Source organism: Montipora foliosa, chromosome 5 (assembly GCF_036669935.1).
Source record: "Montipora foliosa isolate CH-2021 chromosome 5, ASM3666993v2, whole genome shotgun sequence".
Lineage (NCBI taxonomy): Eukaryota > Metazoa > Cnidaria > Anthozoa > Scleractinia > Acroporidae > Montipora > Montipora foliosa.
Window position 1 is genome coordinate 24,660,139 of NC_090873.1, and position 22,500 is coordinate 24,682,638.

Consider the following 22,500-nt stretch of genomic DNA (forward strand, 5'->3'; position numbering starts at 1 on the left):
TCATTTAACTAATATATTCCTATTTTTCACGTTGCCATGTTACCACCAATAGCGTAGCTCCTACTCTACTATAAAAACTACTTGTAACCCATAATCCCTCGATTCGCTCTGACGAAGGGCTAACGCTCGAAACGTCAGCTTTTAGAATCTCTGTACGGTGGCCAATTTACATTATCACCAAAAAATGTCAAACAACCAAGAGCTGTAGACAGAATATCGCTCTTTAAGAAACAGGGTTACGCATTAAGTCAGAGCTGCTAAAAGCAGATTCTATGTGGATCTATTTGACGAAGTAAAAGACTGTAAGTCATATTGGAACTTGGTCAAAAAAGCTGCTTACGGGTCAGCGTCACAGCCTATACTCGGTTTAAAGACATCAGACGGGTCAATGGAAACATCTAACTACAGGAAAGCCCAGATCCTAAATGAATACTTTTCTACTGTAGGTGAAAAGTTGGCAAGCGATCTTCCCGTCTGTAGACAAGTGAATAACAATACTTACATCAACCGCGTTACTCCCTGCAAAATGAACATTTCCATATCGCATGCTAGTGTTGCCGAGAGCATCGATAAGATGAAGGCAAGCAAAGCTTGCGGATCTGATAATGTTTCTCCAAAGTTACTCAAATATGCAGGAAAGGATCTAATTCCATCATTGTTATCTCAGTTTTCCATGAGTGCTGAACGTAATTCTGTCCCTACCTCTTGGAAAACTGCTATGTTTCAGCCCTGTTGAAGAAGGACGATGAAACAGATAAACAGAATTATCGACCAATTTCCCTGTTATGCGTCCTTGAAAAATTGATGGAACACGCAGTAGCCACAACTGTTGCCACTCACATTTCGGAACATAATCTTGGCCACCCTCACCAGTGGGCTTATAAAAAAAGCCACTCAACTGAATTGTAATTTGTAAAAATGATGGAGGACTGGAGACGGGCACTGGATAAAAACTTTGTAGTTGGTATCGCCTTTGAAGACTTTCGAAAGGCCTTTGACTCTATTTCTCACCATGTCTTGCTGGAAAAGTTGCAAGCAGTTGGTGTTGCGGGCGACCTATTGTGCTGGATTAAGGATTACTTAGCTGACCGCTCTCAAGTTACAGTCGTAAATGGATTCGAGTCCGAAACCTTACCTGTGAAGTATGGTGTGCCGCAGGGATCTGTTTTGGGACCTACCCTGTTTTCATTGTTCTGCAACGATCTTCCTGGCATAGCTGGAGTTAAAGAATGCGAAATTCACATGTATGCGGACGATACCACCATCTACGTGGCTGAGTCATCTCCTGACAAGGTTGTTGTTGTCTTGAATAGCGTCCTCCAGAAGTTGTATGAGTGGTGTTGCCGTAATCGCCTCATACCCAACTGCGGTAAGACCAAGTGTATGATCTTAATGTGCGGCCAGTTTGTTGGGCCGTTGCAAGCAGTATCATTAGGGAACAGTGTCGTCACTCAAGTCAAGTCAACTAGGTGCTTAGGTGTTGAGATTAAAAGTGATCTTAATTGGAACGTTCACGTTAAAGACTTAATCAAGTCCTTCGCACACAAAAACTGAATCTTCTTAGGTCCTTGTATTTTTTACCTACTTCGGCGAGAGCTGATTTTTATTTCAAAGTAATTTTACCATCTGTCACCTGTGGTTTCGTTGTATGGGGCTCCTGTGGCAAATTGCTCTTTGATGTGCTGGAGAAAATACACGTACGTGCCGCTAAAACCATCTACAACCTGGACTGTATGGTATACACCTAGCGACCATGTCCTAGCCCGATGCAACTGGTTTACTATTAATTGTTTGTGCGAATATAGATTGCTTTCATTAGCACACGACTGTTTTTATAATTTTTCACCTACTCCTATTAAAACTAGGAAATGGGCTCATTCCATGCATTTTACTTTTTCATTACTTTAAATTTAAAGTAAGTTATTAAACAAAACTATAGATTTTGACAGGAGCCCATAAACTGGAGCCTAAAACTCCAATACTTAGTCTATGGAACGCCATTTTCACAGATCAAGCTACTTTTAGACAACATCTTAAATCAGATTTGACTTGCAAGAGCGACCATTCTCAGTTCCATGGGTATTAATTTCTCATGCAAGATTTGTGATTAGGTGGAAAGATCTGGTTTCGCAGAAAAATCTATCTAAAAATAACTCGGTCTGTAAAAACGCCGTTCTACAAATACAATGAAGCTGTACGCTCCTAGTCGTGTGCTCCTGATTTTAAGAGTTCCTTTTCAGATTTTTGTTATTGCTTTTATCGTTGTTATTGTTGTTTTACATGGTTGGGTTGGTCCCGTTCCACGCACGCCTTGCCTATCGTATATGCTGGTACTCATTTACCGACCCCAAATGGATGGAAAGCTGAGTGAGCTTTGTTGCATGCGTACTGGGATTCGAATCTAGAGCGCTGGAATGCAGTCCGCGAGCGATATCTACTAGTAGCGCGACGCGTTTTTATGGCACGGGTGGAAACCCAGAAGTCAAAATTTTGCATGCCAAGAGAGTAGTCCCTCCCAGATTTTTAAACTGATCGTGTCTAATCGAGAAAAAAATATGTTTAGCAATGTAAATTTAGGAGTGTCGAGACCAAGTAAAAATAGGTCCGCAATGCGTACGTCTGTGGCTTACAAATTGCAGTTTCAACATTGAGTTCGCCCTTGGAAGCTTAGTGACGTTTACTGTTGGGTATATTACTTCAGAGCTTATAGGGCAGTTAGTAATGATAAAGTGGATAGGTCGGTAGTAATGCAAAATACTTAATGTTATCGAGGAGACTTTACTCTGACTGAAGCAATGTATTAGTTTCTTTCAGCGTACAGTGACTCTACTATCCTAAAACTACACTGAGCTTGAGAAATTGATACTTCCAAGTCACTGAACCATTCCAACAAGTTGCATACCATGTCATGAGACTGGAATTCCACAAAATTTCTATTTAATGTATTCTAATAGCAGCACTTGCTTGTGGGAGGGAGCCTTCAAATTTCCTTAAAATTCAATTAATTTTCAAAACAAAGCAAACAAATCAAGAGCTTTGCAAGGACTTAATTGAGATTTCAAGACAGTAAAAACCCATCTAATACTTCTACAGCAATAATTACTGTAGAAGTATTGATAATGCGACATCACAAGTGAAGGTATGCCAACAAAATACTAAAAGCTTTGCTATGATTCAAATGCCATATTGATGACTTTTAGTTGGACTATAAAAGAAGAGAAAGACATAGATTTGTACACAATACACCAGGTTTGATTACTTACTGAAAAAATAACTATTTTTTAAAATAGTGTTAAATCAGGTAACTTTGAAAATGAAGTTTCACAATAATACAACCTGTAGCCATAGTAGTGCTATATTAGTTAACAAGTACCAGTTTTTATTTTTTCCGAGAGAGCACGGCATCGAATACTGCAATCTGATTGGTTCTTCGCGCGGTCCGGATTTTCCTATCTCTGCCCACGGGCACGGTAACGCTCGGAGAATTTTTGTCCTCGACTTTTAGTCTCCATTTTTTGACACCAAATCCGTTTACATACAAAAGTTACTTTTTATTAGACAAGAGGTTTGGAAATATAATTCAAATAAAAATATTTCTCTTTGAAACGATCAGTTTTTAAGTCGCTTTAATACTACATTCGCTATCAAGCACGCTGCGGAGAGAAAATAAATACGTTATTTACCAGCTAAGGGTTGGTCAGTATAGCGAAAAACGGTGACCTCGGTCACAGTTTTTTGCTATATATATATCAAGCAAATACTCCTAACATTACATTTTGAAGTACTGTAACAATAAAGCCAGAAAACATCAGAGTAAAATGAATTAGTATTAAGGTATACCATAATGAAAATGCAAGAGGTTTTTAACTTGATTACTTCCTGACATAAAGATATGTTATTTGTCAGCTGGGAGGTGCGTATATCGAAAAACTGTGATCGAAGTATTGAAAATGCTGCCCAAGGGAAGCTGTTTCAAGACCGAGGTCACCGTGTTTCGCTATACGGACCGACCCTTAGCTGGTAAATAACTCTTTTCTTTTCTGTCCCCCCCTTCTTCTCTGAAATCACTTTTTAAATTGTTGACTGGCAGCGCGCTTGATAGCGAATGTAGTACTAAAGCGACTTACACACTGATCGTTTCAAAGAAAAAAAATTTTATTTGAATTATATTCCCAAACCTCTTGTCTTATAAAAAGTAACTTCTGTATATAAACGGATTCGGTGTCAAAAAACGGAAATTGAAGGTCGATGACAAAAACTCTCCGAGCGTTACCGTGCCCGTGGGCAGAGATAGGGAAATCTGGACCGAGCGAAGGACCAATCACATTGAAGGATTCAATGGCATGCCCTCTCGTGGAAGAAAAAAACAATCATTTTATTACGTAACTTTATAATATTGTATGCTAAGTCGCGACAGTGCAATGACTCCTTTCGACGAACGTAGCACAAACTGAAGTAAACCAGACCGTACAATGCTGGCCTGTGACAGTTAAACTCCTGTTTGTGCAATCTGCCCTTAGAACGCAAGCCGTCTGTAGCAAAGCTGGCTTGCGTGTTTTGAAGGGGAAAATGAATTCTCAATTGACCCCATTGGAAACCTGCAAGACAAAAACAATCGGGTTTTCACAAGGCACAGGACACAACTATATCACACAAACAAAAAAGACTCACCTTAAAAGAACGGAAAAATGAAACTTTAGCTCATCAATCGACGAAGAACCCCGGAGAAAGAAACACGATTCCTCGTACTGACAAAATAAATGGCTACTTTCCAACTTGCATGTACTTCGCCCGAACCAGGTGAAGGAGAGCGGAAACTGGAGCCTAACTTTGCCGTAAACCACGTGACACGCGGACAAACAAATTCCGCAGTCGACAGCATAGTGTGGCTTTCACACTTCGTGTAAGCCACACAAAAACGAAAACAGCTCACTACCGGTTGCCGTTGGTGGATAAGAATTTCTATGATAATGTGCGTCTCTGTGGTCAATTAAGCCACACCCACTATATCTTCCATTCTTTGTAGCAGCTTCGCTGCAATAAAATCGTGAAATCCAAATTACTGAACAACTTGATGCACAAAATCGAATGAGAGGACTTGCATGAGCTAACTTGTAAGAACAAGCATTGAATATGTGTGTTGCGCAAACCTTGAATATATTAATGAGTCCTGTCGTGTACTTTGAATCGGTAGGGAGTTGAATTAAGTTAAGCAACGCCACTGAAAAAGCAACAGTATTTACCAATTTTCGCTATTTTAAGTCTGATCTCGTTCACAGTGTGCAAAACGGTTATTAAGGGCATTAACTAGATTGGTAATGTACTGTATTGGTAGGTCGGTAGTAGTATCTACCTGATTGGTAGCTTAAAGTAAACACAGAAAATGGAAAGATTTACCCTTGTTTGCTCCCTTTTTCGTCAAAATTTTGCTTTCAAATGTTCTTAGTTTGAAAAATTCGGCAAAGGAATGAACTGTAATGGTGACAAATTACTCCTTAATTTTGGCGCGAAATTTCAGGATTAATTTATAATTTCACATATGAAATTACAACGTTGCCATGGCAATTTTTCAACAGTGCCAAAATGGCGTCTCGTGCGCGTAATTTGTCACCCATGATATTTGGCTAATCAAATGGAATAATCGTGCATTTAAGGAATAATTTCACTTGCATTTTGTCCAAAATCAAATAATTTCCCTAGCCTTTATTACCCATACTTTCCAAACCAAAATTGTAATTGTTGTGAAGTCTTCCCGTTACCGCAGCAGTCTAACAAAAGACGACGTTTGGCAAGGGTAACGCCAAATGTGTGTGCTGTTTGTACAGCACGCATTTTAGTACATTTCCTGGCCGGACTCCGTCGTCAACATCGTGAAATAACTAATAACTAGACGCTCCATAAAGCGTACACTGGGTTGCTTGTGGTACTTGTTACACAAAAACAGGCACTGAATAGACCTTATTCACGATGGCCGCCATGTTGGATTTGCTATTATCATGCAAATTAGCTACTCACATCTGAGGGGGCAAACAACACAAGTTCGAGTGACATCTTAGCCACACAGATGATTTGTTTGACACTTAATGAATGTTTATAACCCAAGCAGTAAAATAGAATGATAACACAAGTTACTTCGATGTTACTTTAGTGAAAAATGAACAGATAACGAAGTAGAAAGTCAAAATGTTAAAAAGAAAAGCCAAAAAAAAAAAAATCAAATTTTCATCAAAAGATTAATGACAATCGATGGTAAAAACACGAAAGTTTCTGCAGTCTCTGACGTTTATGAACGAATGGAAAGGGTCATGATGTTTTGTCAAAGGAAGAAATTGATCACGTGCTAGGCAACCATAAAGGTACACATGATCACCTCGTGTCAACAGAATGAACTACGGAAAGAACGTTAATCGTTCGTCGTTTTCAGAGTAAAAACAACTTACTTTTTAACCAAGAAACTTCCGTCTTTGGTTTTTTAATTTTGTTGTAATATTTAACGGAATATTTACATTTCATCTGTCGGGTCAGGAAGCCTTCTTTGTCAGGTTCCTGAGGAACGTATCTATTTTGACTTCAGGGTGAACTATTTACACAATCGCGAGGTTGAGCGGCCATGTAATTGAAAATCTGGACATCTATGAGATACAAAAACAGACTGGCGAATTATCGCAAATCACAACGCTGGCAAGCACAAAAGCAGAAGAAATGATTAATAAATATGTAGTTTGTTAATATCTGAATATTTTTGTGTTAGAGTAAAGGGACATAGACCTCTTTCATAATGATGGCCAAATAAAATGTTCTTTTGTTTTAATGGTAATAAGCCTAACTAGCCTTGCTACGACGAGCAAAAAATAGAAACGGCCGCAACAAATTTAGTCGCATTTACCTCTTCGTCGAATTCTCATGCTTATCACAGGAATTTTTAGTTATTGTGAAAATCTTTCTCTATTCGTTAGCAATCACCCTTTCAAATTTCAGAGAAATCGACCGGTCTGCGAATAATTTAGGAGTTCTTTTGTTGTTAAAAAGGGTTGACAGGCCTACACGACTCCCTTGTACGTGGTCTGGTTTCTGTTGCCTTTGTCATAATTTTGCTCTTATGAGTACATATTTGAATGGACGCCTCTTTTAGGCGGTTCCTGTAGTACTCATTTAGCAATGGTATTTGCCCTATGAGGCTTTACATTTGAATCTCTATACTGCTGTGTGATACGTTTTCTTCCAAGAAAATAGTAGGTCTCGAAAGTAATGTTTTTAGTTTCTTGGTGTTGATTTTCTCAGCAGTAATGTGAATGTGACCTTATAGCGTCTCACTTTTGCGCCAATTTAATTCTAGACTCGACCGATATATTTATCGGCGGTAGAAGCGAGTGATCCTCTGGTTTTAAATGTTTGACCTGGGCCCGGGTTCATTTTGTTTTTGAGCGCCTGTTACATTGTGCCCTGTATCAGTGAGATAGCTGGCTTTTTATAGGCTTTGCTTGTCTTTTTTTCTGCGTTTCTTAGCAGATCGTTATGCTCTTTGGAGGCGTTCTTTTCTTTAATTGTTTCACTCGTTCTTCTGACTTCTTCAGTGTGTTTTGGTTTGTGGCCATGGTCAGTAGCTATCCTTCTTGAACTTCTGGAGTTAAATCGTTCTCTTCGATGCTCTTTTGATATTTGATGTCAAAGTCTTTAATTCGCTTCTTTGTCGAGGCATTAAGATAACCTGACTCTAGATGGAGTTTGGCCAAGTGGATGTTCTGCATAATGGAGCAAGTTCGGGCGATCAAGTTGCGCGTGTGACCAGTTATAAATGCTTTTTCACAAAATGTTTCCAAATGGTCAAGTATCACCACAGAAGACAAGAACATCATTCAAAAACCTTATTCTACGCAAAAAGTAGGTTCTGGAGGTAATTTTGAGAGTAGAAATCAAATTTACGGCAGACGATAAATACAAACTCACGAGGCATGGTATAATTAATTAAGTTAACACAACAGTAAGACGCTAACCTCAATTTGACACGAAAATGCTTTACTATTTGCATAAAATCTATTCAGTTAAGCTCGCGTATTACAAAACACGATGAATTCATAAAGGCCACCTTTTCCAGCGAAATATTTTTTGAAGGAAACAACATATTTGCTATGTGAGGCAATCTTTCTTTCAAAAAATTTTTGGCTGTCACATTTCCAATTATTATTTATTTATTTTACCTGAAGACTGTGCAGAGAACAGAGATCACAGATCCACTTAAGGTGTTCGATTCCTTCTCTGTATTTGTTGAAACCATAAGTTACCAGAGAATTTTCCATTTGGTTTAAGCGTTCTACATAACAGCACACTTGGTAAAATATTAGAAATACAGCTCACTTTGATTTCGGATCGACGGGCGATAGTTGTTGTCGAAGTCCATTACTCCTTGCTTTTAAGATTCCAGATATTTATTTTTCACCGTTAGTCTTATTTATCCAATTGACGTTCCATTCTTGAGCCCCATAAGGGTATATTTTGTTTAAAGATGCACTGAAACGCCATGCACGTTACGATGCCTTTCGACGCCATTGCAGGTTTAATAATTAAATGTTCTCCTGTGTGCACCAGGGAAATCTACGCACAGAAGACTCAATGCACAAAGACACCACTTAGCAGGGGAGTGAGTGACAGGCAAGACTTTTACCGACACGGAAAAAATAAATAAAATAAAATAAATATTAAAAAAAAACAAGAAATGAAACGCAGATTCCGACTGGGTTTGGCAACTCAGTAGAAATATAAAATAAAAATACCAAGAGATGAAACTCAGATTCCGACTGGGTTTGGAAACCCAGTAATTAGGGATTTTAAGATACGGCTACGGCGACGACAATGCAGAAAGCGATGCGAGTACTATTGGTTTCCTAAAGACGAAAAATCGTCGTCCTTCACGTATGGCACGTAATTTAGTACATTTCCTCTTCGTTCTCTTTAAAACAACGTGAAATAATCGAATTTAAACTTTAGACGACAACGTGAGCATACAACTTTTCCACATTTCCGTCGCACACCGCAGATTTTTTCCGGGAAAAATCGGCTGAAAATATTTGTGGGTCCACCAGCTTGCCACACACCAGTCGTGTTTTTTTATCGCGACTAACTGTGCCGAAGATTGGGGCCGACTCACCCAAAAGCTTGCAACAAGCTTGCCCTCTTTTTCAGGTGCCAATTTCTTCAAATCTGTTTAGTCTCCGCCATGTTGGAAAAGGCGCTTGGCCACGTGACTCTTATGACATGGTTAGTGCGCTTGACTCCGGATCGAGTGGTCCGGGTTCGGGTCGTGGCTGGGGACATTGTGTTGTGTTCTTGGGCAAGACACGGTGCCTCTCTCCACCCAGGTGTATAAATGGGTACCGGCGAATTTAATGCTGGGGGTAACCCTGCGATGGACTAGCATCCCATCCAGGGGGAGTAGAAATACTCCTAGTCACTTCATGCTAATGAAACCGGAGATAAGTGCCAGCCTGATGGGCCTGATGGGCCATCTGGCTTGTAAGCTTGTTGGAAAAGGCGCTTGGTCACGTGACTCTTATGACACTTCCTAATTGGTTGCGACGCGTGCCAGGTCCGACAGAAAATCTTGGTGAACCACCGCACACTAGCCGTCAAGGCCCGACAAGACATTTTTAGATCTAGCACTGTCAGATATCGTCCGACAAGCCCCGATCTTGCCGCAGGCTTGTCTGAATTCACCGCACACTAGCCGACAAGTGAAGATTTTTTAGTCGGTCGACAGAATAGGGAGCTTACGAAACGAGGACGACTACTGCTACGAGGACTTCATTTAAAAATACGAGTTCGCGTTAATCATATCACTACGAAACTATTTCATGTCGTTTCGCGGTAATAATGTGTAGTAACTGTCGAGGAACTAAACTGGTATGAATGGCTTGGAAGCGTAGAGAGAGCTGAAAAATTCATGTGCTAACGTCCTCCACAGAACCTTGAATTTGGTCCTTTCACGTCGTCATTTAGGAGATGACGGAAAAGAAATGTACCAAAATGTAAAACGCACGTGCAGAGCGCGCAGAGCCATTGTTTTTGCCCACTAAAGTTATTGTTTTGTAGCGTCGTCGTTGCCGTCGGTGTCGTCGTTTCGCAAGCTCCCTAATATCTCCTAGTGTGCGGCAGCCTCAAGAATCAACCAATCAGATTGCTGTCCTGTGAGTATCAATATATTTTCCCAGTATCAGACTCGGTATTTTCCCGAATGATCCCACGCGATTCGGCCCAAGATGTTTTGTCTACCAAATCTAGATAATAGGAAGTACGAACTACTTTTCTCGCTCAATTCAATTGTAATTACTGACACAGTAATACCCTATTTCGATCTTGAAATACTGTACTAACAGTTCTCAAGGATTCGTATAATAGTGAAGCAGCTCAAATTGTGGAATCCTCACCTTTAAGCGAGAATTTACTCAATTGGTTAACTTGTCAGAAAGCGACAAACAAGCCACAATTCCTCTGACAGGACCAAATTCTGTATCAATCTTGTCATTGCACGAAAACTTCCACGAAAAAAGCTAATTGAGCTTGCATCTTGTTTGTCATCAGGCTTCAAATGGGCTTAGATGGGGAGGAAAGGGATGGAGAAATAAGTAGATTGCAACGGGGCGTTTAAGATGGTTTTGGTGTTACGTCAACGGCGCCATGTTTGTGAACAAAATCAAACGTTTCGATAGTCTGGGGCTGCATGCTCACGTATGTTCTGTATAAATATGTGTATCTTTTTTTTTTCTTTTCTACATGTTATGTTGATATCTTAATGGCTACTTTTTATTTTAATTTATTTCAAAGTTTACAACTTGTAATGACCTTTCTGTTTTGTCATTTTACCCACCTCGACCAGCCGATGCTATCCGCAAAAAGCGGCCGTTTTTCTTCTCTTTTTTCATGCAACAACTAAACTGTTTTGAAATTGAATTGAATTGAAAGTTAGAACTGATTTTTTTTACACCTCCATTTGTTCCGGGGACAAAGCGACATTATATGCCTTCAACTGTGCAATCTTGCCTCTGAAAAACTGTCCATCGCCAAGCCTCACTCCAAGCCTGGCATTGTCCTGTGTTCCCAGTTGAAACCCGGTCCCGATACTTTCGCTTGCAACTTCGTCTCCGTCAACCAACAATTTGGCTTCGCCGGTTAAGTGGTTGTACGATGCACCGACGAACGTCCACCTATCTGTTGGAGTAGAGTTAGAGCTGTGGAGGGACTTCGTTACTCCGGAATCGCGCCTTCTAAAGTGGACAAATATTTTCCCATTTGCTAAACGGAGCACAACACCCCATTTGTGGTCCTTTAACGCATAGTTAAATACATGTCCGTTTTGTCCTTTGTAGTTTAACAACACAACACTGTAATCAAGAAGTTTAGATTTAGAGCTCCACCAGGGGAGTTGATAAACTCGATGTAGCTATTGTCGTGTCCTTGGGACTCGTAAGAGCCATTTGCTCTTCCACCAGGCCCTGGGGTACTCGATTATTGATTTCTTTGGTACTGTATGAGGTGTTGAGAGGGAACTATTGAATCGGATCCGGTGGACCTTTTGTAAGAAAGAAGATTCCGTATTTGTTACTTCAGAAAGCAAGCTGTGAAGCAAAATCGCCAAGCATATGTTAAATAAGTTTTTGTAGAAGGAAAATAATATTATAAATGTTAAAATGGGTTAGGCCTATGACTAAAACTAAAGTAATGACAAGGGCGAGTATTGGAGCAAAGAGCATGGTAGTAATAATTGCAGTGTTAATGGAATAGGAAGTCGAAATGTTAATACTTCTTGCAAACCGAGTTCAAGTTCCACACTCAAAGTTCCGCACTGACTTTTTTATCTGTTGATTTATGAATCAACGGGAAAAACGAGGATCCTATACTTTCAGTACGGAGCGAGGAAACGAGGTTCAGTATTAAGATCTTTATTATATCTCAGAGAAAACCTTCCAAGATTTAAACACTTAAGGAGATTCCTTAGTAATAAAAGTTGTCGTAAGAGATTTTAATTTTTTCTCTATTTTGCCCTACATTATGGTGACTCGAAATGCTAAATAAAAAAATTAGTCACCAAGCACGTTTGGGAGATATTACTTCCTCATGTTACTCATGTCTATCATGGACAAGTTTGTTCCATCGGTTCACGCTACGTTTCGCATGAACATGAAGCACAGCTTTGACGTAACTATTGAAATAACAAAACGGGTGTAATGTATTGTTCAAAGGAATAATTTAATGTTTGTTTCATGGCACAGGCACACGTCATGAAAAGGCACTGACTACAAATATTCCTTGAGGAGACAATTTTGTTTCCACGAGTGAAGGCTACAAATACTTTTTCTCCCTGTAACTTTTTTTTTTCTGACTTTATTTTATTTTAAAAAGTTTTACAGCACCGAGGGAAGGAGTAAGACAATAAAATTATGCCATAAAAAAGATAGGTCACCAACTTCGTTTAGGATGGGAGACACCGGTCTCCCGCAGTCATTTACATCATGCACGGTGAACGTTGCTGGTGTGGCTCATAATTTCGCCAGAATCACCTTCCCTGCAGGTAATATAGAGGAAGCTGCCGCTGCCAAGTGCAGATACAGATTCTTTCCAACAATTCGACAACTTCAGAGGGCTTCTACAATATATTGCAATGTTCAGCAAGCTCTTTAGAAAGCAAACCGAGCTCGACAACACGCCTCCCCGATATCACCGTTTCAATTCCACCCTAGGACAAAAATTACATTTGTGTATCAGCAAAGCTATCACTCGACTTTCTTTTGCAAGAGTCTAAGAGTTCTTCTCATTGTTGCTGTGCTGTGCTCTGAAAATTGTTCTTCCTGGCGAGCTTCACCGGTCGAAATGTCGCCGTTTGAAATGTTGCAAATTACGCTGTGGTGCGCAGGAGAGGATGCGCAGTGCAATACTTAGGAATTAATCACCTCAAGCGAGGTTGCATGAGGTTGTTACCCATGTGCTTGTTCTCATCTTAAAACGATTGCCTTTTTAGGTAGTGGTACTACTGATATGGGTGGCCTCTTAGATTATTTTATTTCGTAAATCAAAGATAAACGATATAGCACTGTTTAAAACCGTTTTGATACCTGAACTTTCAGCTTGTCCATAATCTATTTTATTTAAGCTTAATTTTTACTTTAAAAGTTGTTTTTCTATTAACTTGGCAGCGACTAAGGGCATTCACAAAGATAAACTCAAATCAGATTCGAGGTAAAGGGGGAATTACAACGAACAAAAACCATATTTTAACCTACGACGCAATAGGGAGTAGTGGGAGAGTATATCTTTAGCCAATCTTTGCATGTAAAACTTGGCCACCACCCTTTCTAACACCAGAATGTTCAGCTTTCTTAAGAAATGCCTATTTTTTTTAAAGTAACCCTTAAACATCTATGAGGGGTAATTACAGTTAAATTCGGGCTAATTCATTTAATAACTGAATTTATTGTAGAGTCGATGGAAAAGAAAAATCACAAGTACCTTGTTTGCAGCCATAGACTTCTACTCTCATTGATATGTAATTGTGCCAAGTGACGGGTCGGAATCGTACGTATCGGGCCATGATTGGTGGGTTTAACTTGTGATAGATGATTGAATTTTGATCGTTATTTGCAGCGAATTCCTAAATGGAAATAAAGAAGACAAATGGTGAAGCGAAGGCCGGTAATTTTTGGTGACTGGCGAAAGAATTCATGATCCATAGCATAACCGATGACAGACAAAGGGAAGAAAGTCCACCGCATGTTGATAATCCAATCAATAATAAGTAGGGAATTTGAAAAATGAAGGAAAAAGTGACCTTGGTAGGAAGGTTTGAATTGGGTACGACAACCCACATCCCGGGCCCGCATCCGGCGCCGTGAGAACGCTTGGAAGCTTATTACGTTAGAACTACATTGATGGTCAAATGTTGTTGGGAAGGTTGCGCGCATCGCTTCACTTCACACCTAATTCGATTATTTTAACTATTGGCTGAACTATTTGGGAAAGAGCATGCTCTTGTGGCCCCCCTCCCCCATATTTAATGTTGGAAGAAAAGTCACCATTTTGTTTGGAGCAAAATCCAACATTGATAAGGGAGGGGGGAGGAGGGCTACCTTAAAAGTGACGCTACCTTCCCAACACTGTTGTCCAGGATTGTAGCTAGTTCTTAACTTGATACAAAGAGCAAGGAAAGGTGGTTGCCATTGTCGGGCCTTCTTTTTTTAACCGCAAGTATATTAATTCCTTCAGAGTACGTTATGACGAATTGCTTATCATCACATCTTACTTTGTCAACGGTCTGTCCTTCCTCCCTGAAGTATCGGAAGGTAACTCCATCGTTACTGTATTGAAGTTTGTACTTTGTAACCCATTGGTCAGCCTGATTCCTTCCTTGTGAAGCTACCGCTGTCACTTTAGTGTACAACCCTTGCAGATCAATCTGCAACCATTGATTCGAATCGTTATACCGTGCGGACCAGGCACCTTGTTTTTTTCCTGACTTTTGGAAGTTAAGTCTTCCCTGGATGGCGGCGTGATTTAGGTCATACTCAGAAGACGCTTTTATTTGCGCATCTTTGATTGCGCCAAATTCCATGCCAAGAGGTTGTTGGCATTCTGGTTTTCAAAGTGAAATAAAAAGTTGTGGTAAGAAGCAGTCTTTGCATGACCACATTTCGTTTAAAGTAACACAGACACTTCAAGTCGTTAGAGACTTAGTAGTAATGTCACTAGTTTAAATAATTTATGTAACAATATATAGACAGCAAATTAATAATGGATAGCAAACATTTCTCACTAAATGGAATTAACTTCTGTCTTTACGGCAACTAACCAAATGAGGTCGTTATTGAATTTAGAAAACATTTACATCATGTAAAGAAGATTGAATTGAAGTCCCTAGATTCAACTAAAAACAAGACGATTTAAAGATCAAACAATTGGCATACTTTTTGTAAAAGGTTTTCATGAAACAAACATTGTTTTCCCAAGTGCATCTTCACCATGATCTTTTCGCCATTTTGCACACCTAGGGCACTGTGGGAATTGCACGTGACTTTCAGTTTAATTACCTCATTTACCTACACGTGGGATGCCATAGGCAGACCATGCCTGAAATCCAGCCGTTTTCGCTTTAAGGTGATTCCTTAGTAATAGAAGTTGTCGTAAGATTTTCTTTAAACTTGTCTGTATTGTTCCCTACATTATGGTGACTCGAAATGCGCAATAAAAAGAAAAAAAAAGTCACCAAGCTCGCGATCGTTCGTGTTACTCATATCATCATTGACACTTCATCAATCAAGGGCAAGTTTGTTCAATCGGTTCACGCTACGATTCGCAGGAACGGGAAACAGACCTTTGACGTAATTCTTGAAATAACAAAACAGGTGTAATGTATTGTTCAAAAGGAATAATTTAATGTTTGTTTTATGGCACAGGCACTCGTCATGAAAAGGCACTAACTACAAATATTCCTCGAGGAGCGCAACACCCCATTTGTGGTCCTTTAACGCATAGTTAAATACAGGTCCGTTTTGTCCTTTGTAGTTTAACCAACACAACACTGTCATCGAGAAGTTTACATTTAGAGCTCCACCAGGGGAGTTGATAAACTCGATGTAGCTATTGTCGTGTCCTTGGGACTCGTAAGAGCCATTTGCTCTTCCACCAGGCCCTGGGGTACTCGATTATTGATTTCTTTGGTACTGTATGAGGTGTTGAGAGGGAACTAGTGAACCGGATCCGGTGGACCTTTTGTAAGAAAAAAGATTCCGTATTTGTTTCTTCAGAAATCGAGCTGTGAAGCAAAATCGCCAAGCATATGTTAAATAAGTTTTTGTGGAAGGAAAATAATATTGTAAATGTTAAAAATGGGATAGGCCCATGACTAAAACTAAAGTAATGACAAGGGCGAGTATTGGAGCAAAGAGCATGGTAGTAATAATTGCAGTGTTAATGGAATAGGAAGTCGGAATGTTAATACTTCTTGCAAACCGAGTTCAAGTTCCACACTCTAAGTTCCGTACTGACTTTTTTATCTGTTGATTTATGAATCAACGGGAAAAATGAGGATCCTATACTTTCAGTACGGACCGAGGAAACGAGGTTCAGTATTAAGATATTTATTATATCTCCGAGAAAACCAGGCGCGTGTAAGGAAGCTACTTTAACTTAAGCGAAGGTTCAAATAAATCCTCTTGACTTTTTGAAACAGTTGCTTCCAAGATTCAAACACTTAAGGAGATTCCTTAGTAATAAAAGTTGTCGTAAGAGATTTTAAATTTTTCTCTATTGTTCCCTACATTATGGTGACTCGAAATGCGCAATAAAAAAATTAGTCATCAGGCACGTTTGGGAGATATTACTTCCTCATGTCATTCATGTCATCATTGCGACTTTATCTATCATGGACAAATTTGTTCCATCGGTTCACGCTACGTTTCGCAGGAACATGAAGCACATCTTTGACGTAATTCTTGAAATAACAAAACGGGTGTAATGTATTGTTCAAAGGAATAATTTAATGTTTGTTTTATGGCACAGGCACACGTCACGAAAAGGCACTGACTACAAATATTCCTTGAGGAGACAATTTTGTGTCCACGAGTGAAGGCTACAAATACTTTTTCTCCCTGTAGCTTTTTTTTTCTGACTTTATTTTATTTTAAAAACTTTCATAGCACCGAGGCAAGGAGTAAGACAATAAAATTATGCCATAAAAAAGATAGGTCACCAACTTCGTTTAGGATGGAGACACCCCTTCTCCCGCAGTCATTTACTTCATGCAGGGTAAACTTTGCTGGTGTGGCTCATTAATTTCGCCAGAATCACCTTCCCTGCAAGTAATATAGAGGAAGCTACCGCTGCCAAGTGCAGATACAGATTCTTTCCAACAATTTGACAACTGCAGAGGACTTCTACAATAAACTGCAATGTTCAGCAAGCTCTTTAGAAAGCAAACCGAGCTGGACAACACGCCTCCCCGATATCACCGTTTCAATTCCACCCTAAGACTAAAATTACATTTGTGTATCAGCAAAGCTATCACTCGACTTTCTTTTGCAAGAGTCTAAGAGTTCTTCTCATTGTTGCTGTGCTGTGCTCTGAAATTGTTCTTCCTGGCGAGCTTTACCGGTCGAAATGTCAACAAGTATTGCACTGTCGCTCAGTGCAATACTTGGGAATTAATCACCTCAAGCGAGGTTGCATGAGGTTGTTACCCATGTGCTTGTTCTCATCTTAAAACGATTGCCTTTTTAGGTAGTGGTACTACTGATATGGGTGGCCTCTTAGATTATTTTATTTCGTAAATCAAAGATAAATGATATAGGACTATTTAAAACCGTTTTGATACCTGAACTTTCAGCTTGTCCATAATCTATTTTATTTAAGCTTATTTTTTTACTTTAAAAGTTGTTTTTCTATTAACTTGGCAGGGACTAAGGGCATTCACAAAGATAAACTCAAATCAGATTCAAGGTAAAGGGGGAAATACAACGAACAAAAACCATATTTTAACCTACGACGCAATAGGGAGTAGTGGGAGAGTATATCTTTAGCCAATCTTTGCATGTAAAACTTGGCCACCACCCTTTCTAACACCAGAATGTTCAGCTTTCTTAAGAAATGCCTATTTTTTTAAAAGTAACCCTTAAACATCTATGAGGGGTAATTCCAGTTAAATTCGGGCTAATTCATTTAATAACTGAATTTATTGTAGAGTCGATGGAAAAGAAAAATCATAATTACCTTGTTTGCAGCCATAGACTTCTACTCTCATTGATATGTGATTGTTCCAAGTGACGGGTCGGAATCGTACGTATCGGGCCATGATTGGTGGGTTTAACTTGTGATAGATGATTGAATTTTGATCGTTATTTGCAGCGAATTCCTAGATGGAAATAAAGAAGACAAATGGTGAAGCGGAGGCCGGTAATTTTTGGTGACTGGCGAAAGAATTCATGATCCATAGCATAACCGATGACAGAGAAAAGGAAGAAAGTCCACCGCATGTTGGTAATCCAATTAACATTAAGTAGGGGATTCGAAAAATGAAGGAAAAAGTGATCTTGGTAGGAAGGTTTGAATGGGGGACGACAACCCATATCCCGGGCCCGCATCCTGCGCTGTGAGATCTCGGGCCCGCATCCTGCGCCGTGAGAACGCTTGGAAGCTTATTACGTTAGAACTACAATGATGGTCAAATGTTGTTGGGAAGGTTGCACGCATGGCTTCACTTCACACCTAATTTGGTTATTCTAACTATTGCCTGAATTATTTGGGAAAGAGCAAGCTCTTGTGGCCCCCTCCCCCATATTTAATGTTGGAAGAAAGGTCACCATTTTGTTTGGTGCAAAATCCAAAATTGATAAGGGAGGGGGGGGGGGGGGGAGAGGGGGGAGGAGGGCTATCTCAAAAGTGACGCTACCTTCCCAACACTTTAGTCCAGGATTGTAGCTAGTTCTTAACTTGATATAAAGAGCAAGGATAGGTGGTTTCCATTGTGGGGCCTTCATTTTTTACCTGAAGTATATTAATTCCTTCAGAGCACGTTATGACGAATTGCTTATCATCACATCTTACTTTGTCAACGGTCTGTCCTTCCTCCCTGAAGTATCGGAAGGTAACTCCATCGTTACTGTATTGAAGTTTGTACTTTGTAACCCATTGGTCAAACTGATTCCTTCCTTGTGAAGCTACCGCTGTCACTTCAGTGTACAACCCTTGCAGATCAATCTGCAACCATTGATTCGAATCGTTATACCGTGCGGACCAGGCACCTTGTTTTTTTCCTGACTTCTGGAAGTTAAGTCTTCCCTGGATGGCGGCGTGATTTAGGTCATACTCAGAAGACGCTTTTATTTGCGCATCTTTGATTGCGCCAAATTCCATGCCAAGAGGTTGTTGGCATTCTGGTTTTCAAAGTGAAATAAAAAGTTGTGGTAAGAAGCAGTCCGCTTCGCATGACCACATTTCGTTGAAAGTAACAGAGACACTTCAAGTCGTTAGAAACTTAGTAATAATGTCACTAGTTTAAATAATTTATGTAACAATATACAGACAGCAAATTAATAATGGAGAGCAAACATTGCTCACTAAATGGAATTAACTTCTGTCTTTACGGCAACTAACCAAATGAGGTCGTTATTGAATTTAGAAAACATTTACATCATGTAAAGAAGATTGAATTGAAGTCCCTAGATTCAACTAAAAACAAGACGATTTCAAGATCAAACAATTGGCATACTTTTTGTAAAAGGGTTTCCATCAAACAAACATTGTTTGCCCAAGTGCATCTTCACCATGATCTTTTCGCCATTTTGCACACCTAGGGCACAGTGGGAATTGCACGTGACTTTCAGTTTAATTACCTCATTTACCTACACGTGGGATGCCATAGGCAGACCATGCCTGAAATCCAGCCGTTTTAGCTTTAAGGTGATTCCTTAGTAATAGAAGTTGTCGTAAGATTTTCTTTAAACTTGTCTGTATTGTTCCCTACATTATGGTGACTCGAAATGCGCAATAAAAAGAAAAAAAAAGTCACCAAGCTCGCGATCGTTCGTGTTACTCATATCATCATTGACACTTCATCAATCAAGGGCAAGTTTGTTCAATCGGTTCACGCTACGATTCGCAGGAACGGGAAACAGACCTTTGACGTAATTCTTGAAATAACAAAACGGGTGTAATGTATTGTTTAAAAGGAATAATTTAATGTTTGTTTTATGGCACAGGCACACGTCATGGAAAGGCACTGACTACAAATATTCCTCGAGGAGACAATTTTGTGTCCACGAGTGAAGGCTACAAATACTTTTTCTCCCTTTCACCTTTTTTTTTCTGACTTTATTTTATTTTAAAAAGTTTCACAGCACCGAGGCAAGGAGTAAGACAATAAAATTATGCCATAAAAAAGATAGGTCACCAACTTCGTTTAGGATGGAGACACCGGTCTCCCCCAGTCATTTACTTCATGCAGGGTGAACTTTGCTGGTGTGGCTCATTAATTTCGCCAGAATCATCTTCCCTGCAGGTAATACAGAGGAAGCTGTCGCTGCCAAGTGCAGATACTGGTAAATATCATTGCTTGCTTTTATATACCACACACACACCACAGGTGGTGCTTTCTACGTGTTCTGATTGGTTAGCTCTGAAGAAGGAAAGTATTATTCTCCCTCCGAGCAGCCGAATGGTATATATACTGTATTAAAACAATTGCTCACCTCACTGACTGCGGACATTTTCTTCTACTTCGGTGAATAATTGTTAACTAGTGATGTAGTACAGGTCCTTACCTGTAGAAGTTTGTCCATCCGCAGTGTATACAGCTTTTTATTATATATATAGGGCGAGTTTCATGTAATAAACCTTCCAAATAGGATTCTCTCTTCCTTGTATTTCACATGTGGAAAAAGCGTACGTCCAATCAGCTTCCAGTATAGCTTTTTTCACATGTGAAAAATATAACCAATGAGCATTGAGTAGAATCACCCATTAGCCAAACAGAACATAACATTCAAATGGGTTCCGAGGCGCGCGGTGGAGAGAACATGTTTGTGTTTTTCGCAAAACATGGCTTCGACACGTTTTGTTCCACCTGAAACATCTTTAGAGGCTTTTATCGAGGAGCAAGCAAACAAAAACATGTTGAGTAAAACCAAAAGAGATGTTTCCTTACTCAAAGAATTTATTAGAATGAATGGAAAAGACGAAGAATTCAAAAACATTGAACCGAGAGAGCTCGACTAAATACTGTGCGCATTCATTCTGTCGGTGAAAAAAAAAGGAAGGAGAAGAATATGAACCAACAACATCACGATCGTTTGTATCCAGCTTTGACCGCTATTTACGGAAGAAGGGTTACCCCACAGCCATCATTGAAGGACAGGAATTTAGAAAAACCAGAGAAACACTAGTTGCAAAGCAGAAGGAATTGAAAAAAGTGGGAAAGGGAAAAAAGACAAAGGCAGCTCACGCTCTGACAGACGAAGAGGTCAATGTTCTTTACGGCAAAGAACTTTTGGGTCTTTCGTCTCCGGAGTCCTTGTTAAACACGTTGTGGTTGAACAACACGCAGCAATTCGGCTTAAGAGGGTGTCAAGAGCATAGAACTATGAGATGGGGCGATGTTCAGCTTAAAACCAGTGCAGATGGAACGGAGTTTCTCGAATATACCGAGAGACAAACAAAAACAAGAACGGGCACTGAACCGAAAGACACTCGCACAGTTAAGCCGAAAATGTTTTCTGTTCCAGGGAGTGACAGAGATCCAGTGCAAGCCTTCCACCTTTATGCTTCTAAAAGACCGGAACAAATGAATTCAGAGGACAGCCCGTTTTATTTAGCGGTGAACCTCACCAAGATGGCAAGTTCTTCAAAGCCCTGGTTCAAAGCAGTGTCAGTGGGTGTCAACAAGTTGAATTCACTCATGAAGACCATGGCTCAAAAAGCGGGTTTGAATGAAGAAAACCTCGCAAACCAGAGCGGACAAAAGCGAATGATCCAAAAGTTAAACGACCAAGAAGTTCCTCCTACTCACATCATGAAAATATCTGGCCCTAAAAATGTTCAGAGCCTCAATAATTACAGTTCACTTTCAGAGAAACAACAGCGGAATATCTCCAACACCTTGAGCAGTACAACGTCAACTAGGAGATCCCTCGCAAGTGAAGAAATAGGAGATGTCAGTTTATAAAAAAAACCAAGAATCACCTCAACAAGTATTGTCCCTACTTCGAGGTGCAAATATTCACGGAGGAACATTTAATATCTCGATATACAGTGTAAGTCAGCAGAGTCCAAACTTTTCTTTGCACAGCGCGAAGCGCCGCCATTATGTGATTGAATCAGACAGTGATTAATCGGTCTTAAAATAAATGTGAAAAAGTGTTTTCGTCATTGTACTTTTGAATTTTTTTTGCATTTAGCGTTATTCTAAATGAGGAGGATTTTTAATACCTGAAACGTTTTCTCCTGAAGACAGATTTTGCGCATTTCGTAATTTTTTAAGTTCTTGAGGTTTCGCTATTTCGCAAACATGGTTTATAAACCTTACGTCATAAAGAAAAAATATAATTACTGATTTACACACTTTTATTCTCCTTTAATATATAATAAACAAATTCCACAATAGAAAGTGCTTTGTACGGATATTATTCACTCGTTGCAAAACTTTAGAAACTCACTCGTTCGCTACGTTCACTCGTTCGTTTCTAAAGTTCTGCAACTCGTAAATAAGAATCCGTACGGCGCACCTTCTATGAAGTAATCTATTTACATGTTCAGATGTAAGGGCCGTCTGTATTATGACAATCGGACTGCGTGCAACCATAACTCCATAGTACACGCAGAACCGTTTACTATTTGTTAATAGCTGTGTGGGTCTCACCTTACCATTGATAGAAAAAAAGACGCCCAGAAATACACGTAATTAGATGAAAGCGTATAAGCGTCATGAAGTGTCCCCTGCTTGCTCTTCTTCCCAACTTTATCATTACT

At 39.7% G+C, this 22,500-nt stretch overlaps 1 protein-coding gene across 1 annotated transcript in view; it reads right to left on the reverse strand.

Annotated features, from left to right (window-relative positions):
* LOC138003766 (uncharacterized) overlaps positions 1–22,500 on the reverse strand; it is a 313,889-nt gene that overhangs the window by 285,317 nt on the left and 6,072 nt on the right. The window contains exons 4-7 of the mRNA XM_068849990.1: positions 18,583–18,911; positions 17,749–17,890; positions 14,288–14,616; positions 13,498–13,639 (exon numbers count right to left, since the gene is read on the reverse strand). Coding sequence (XP_068706091.1) covers positions 13,498–13,639; positions 14,288–14,616; positions 17,749–17,890; positions 18,583–18,911 — 942 coding nt within the window. The remainder of the gene's footprint in view (positions 1–13,497; positions 13,640–14,287; positions 14,617–17,748; positions 17,891–18,582; positions 18,912–22,500) is intronic.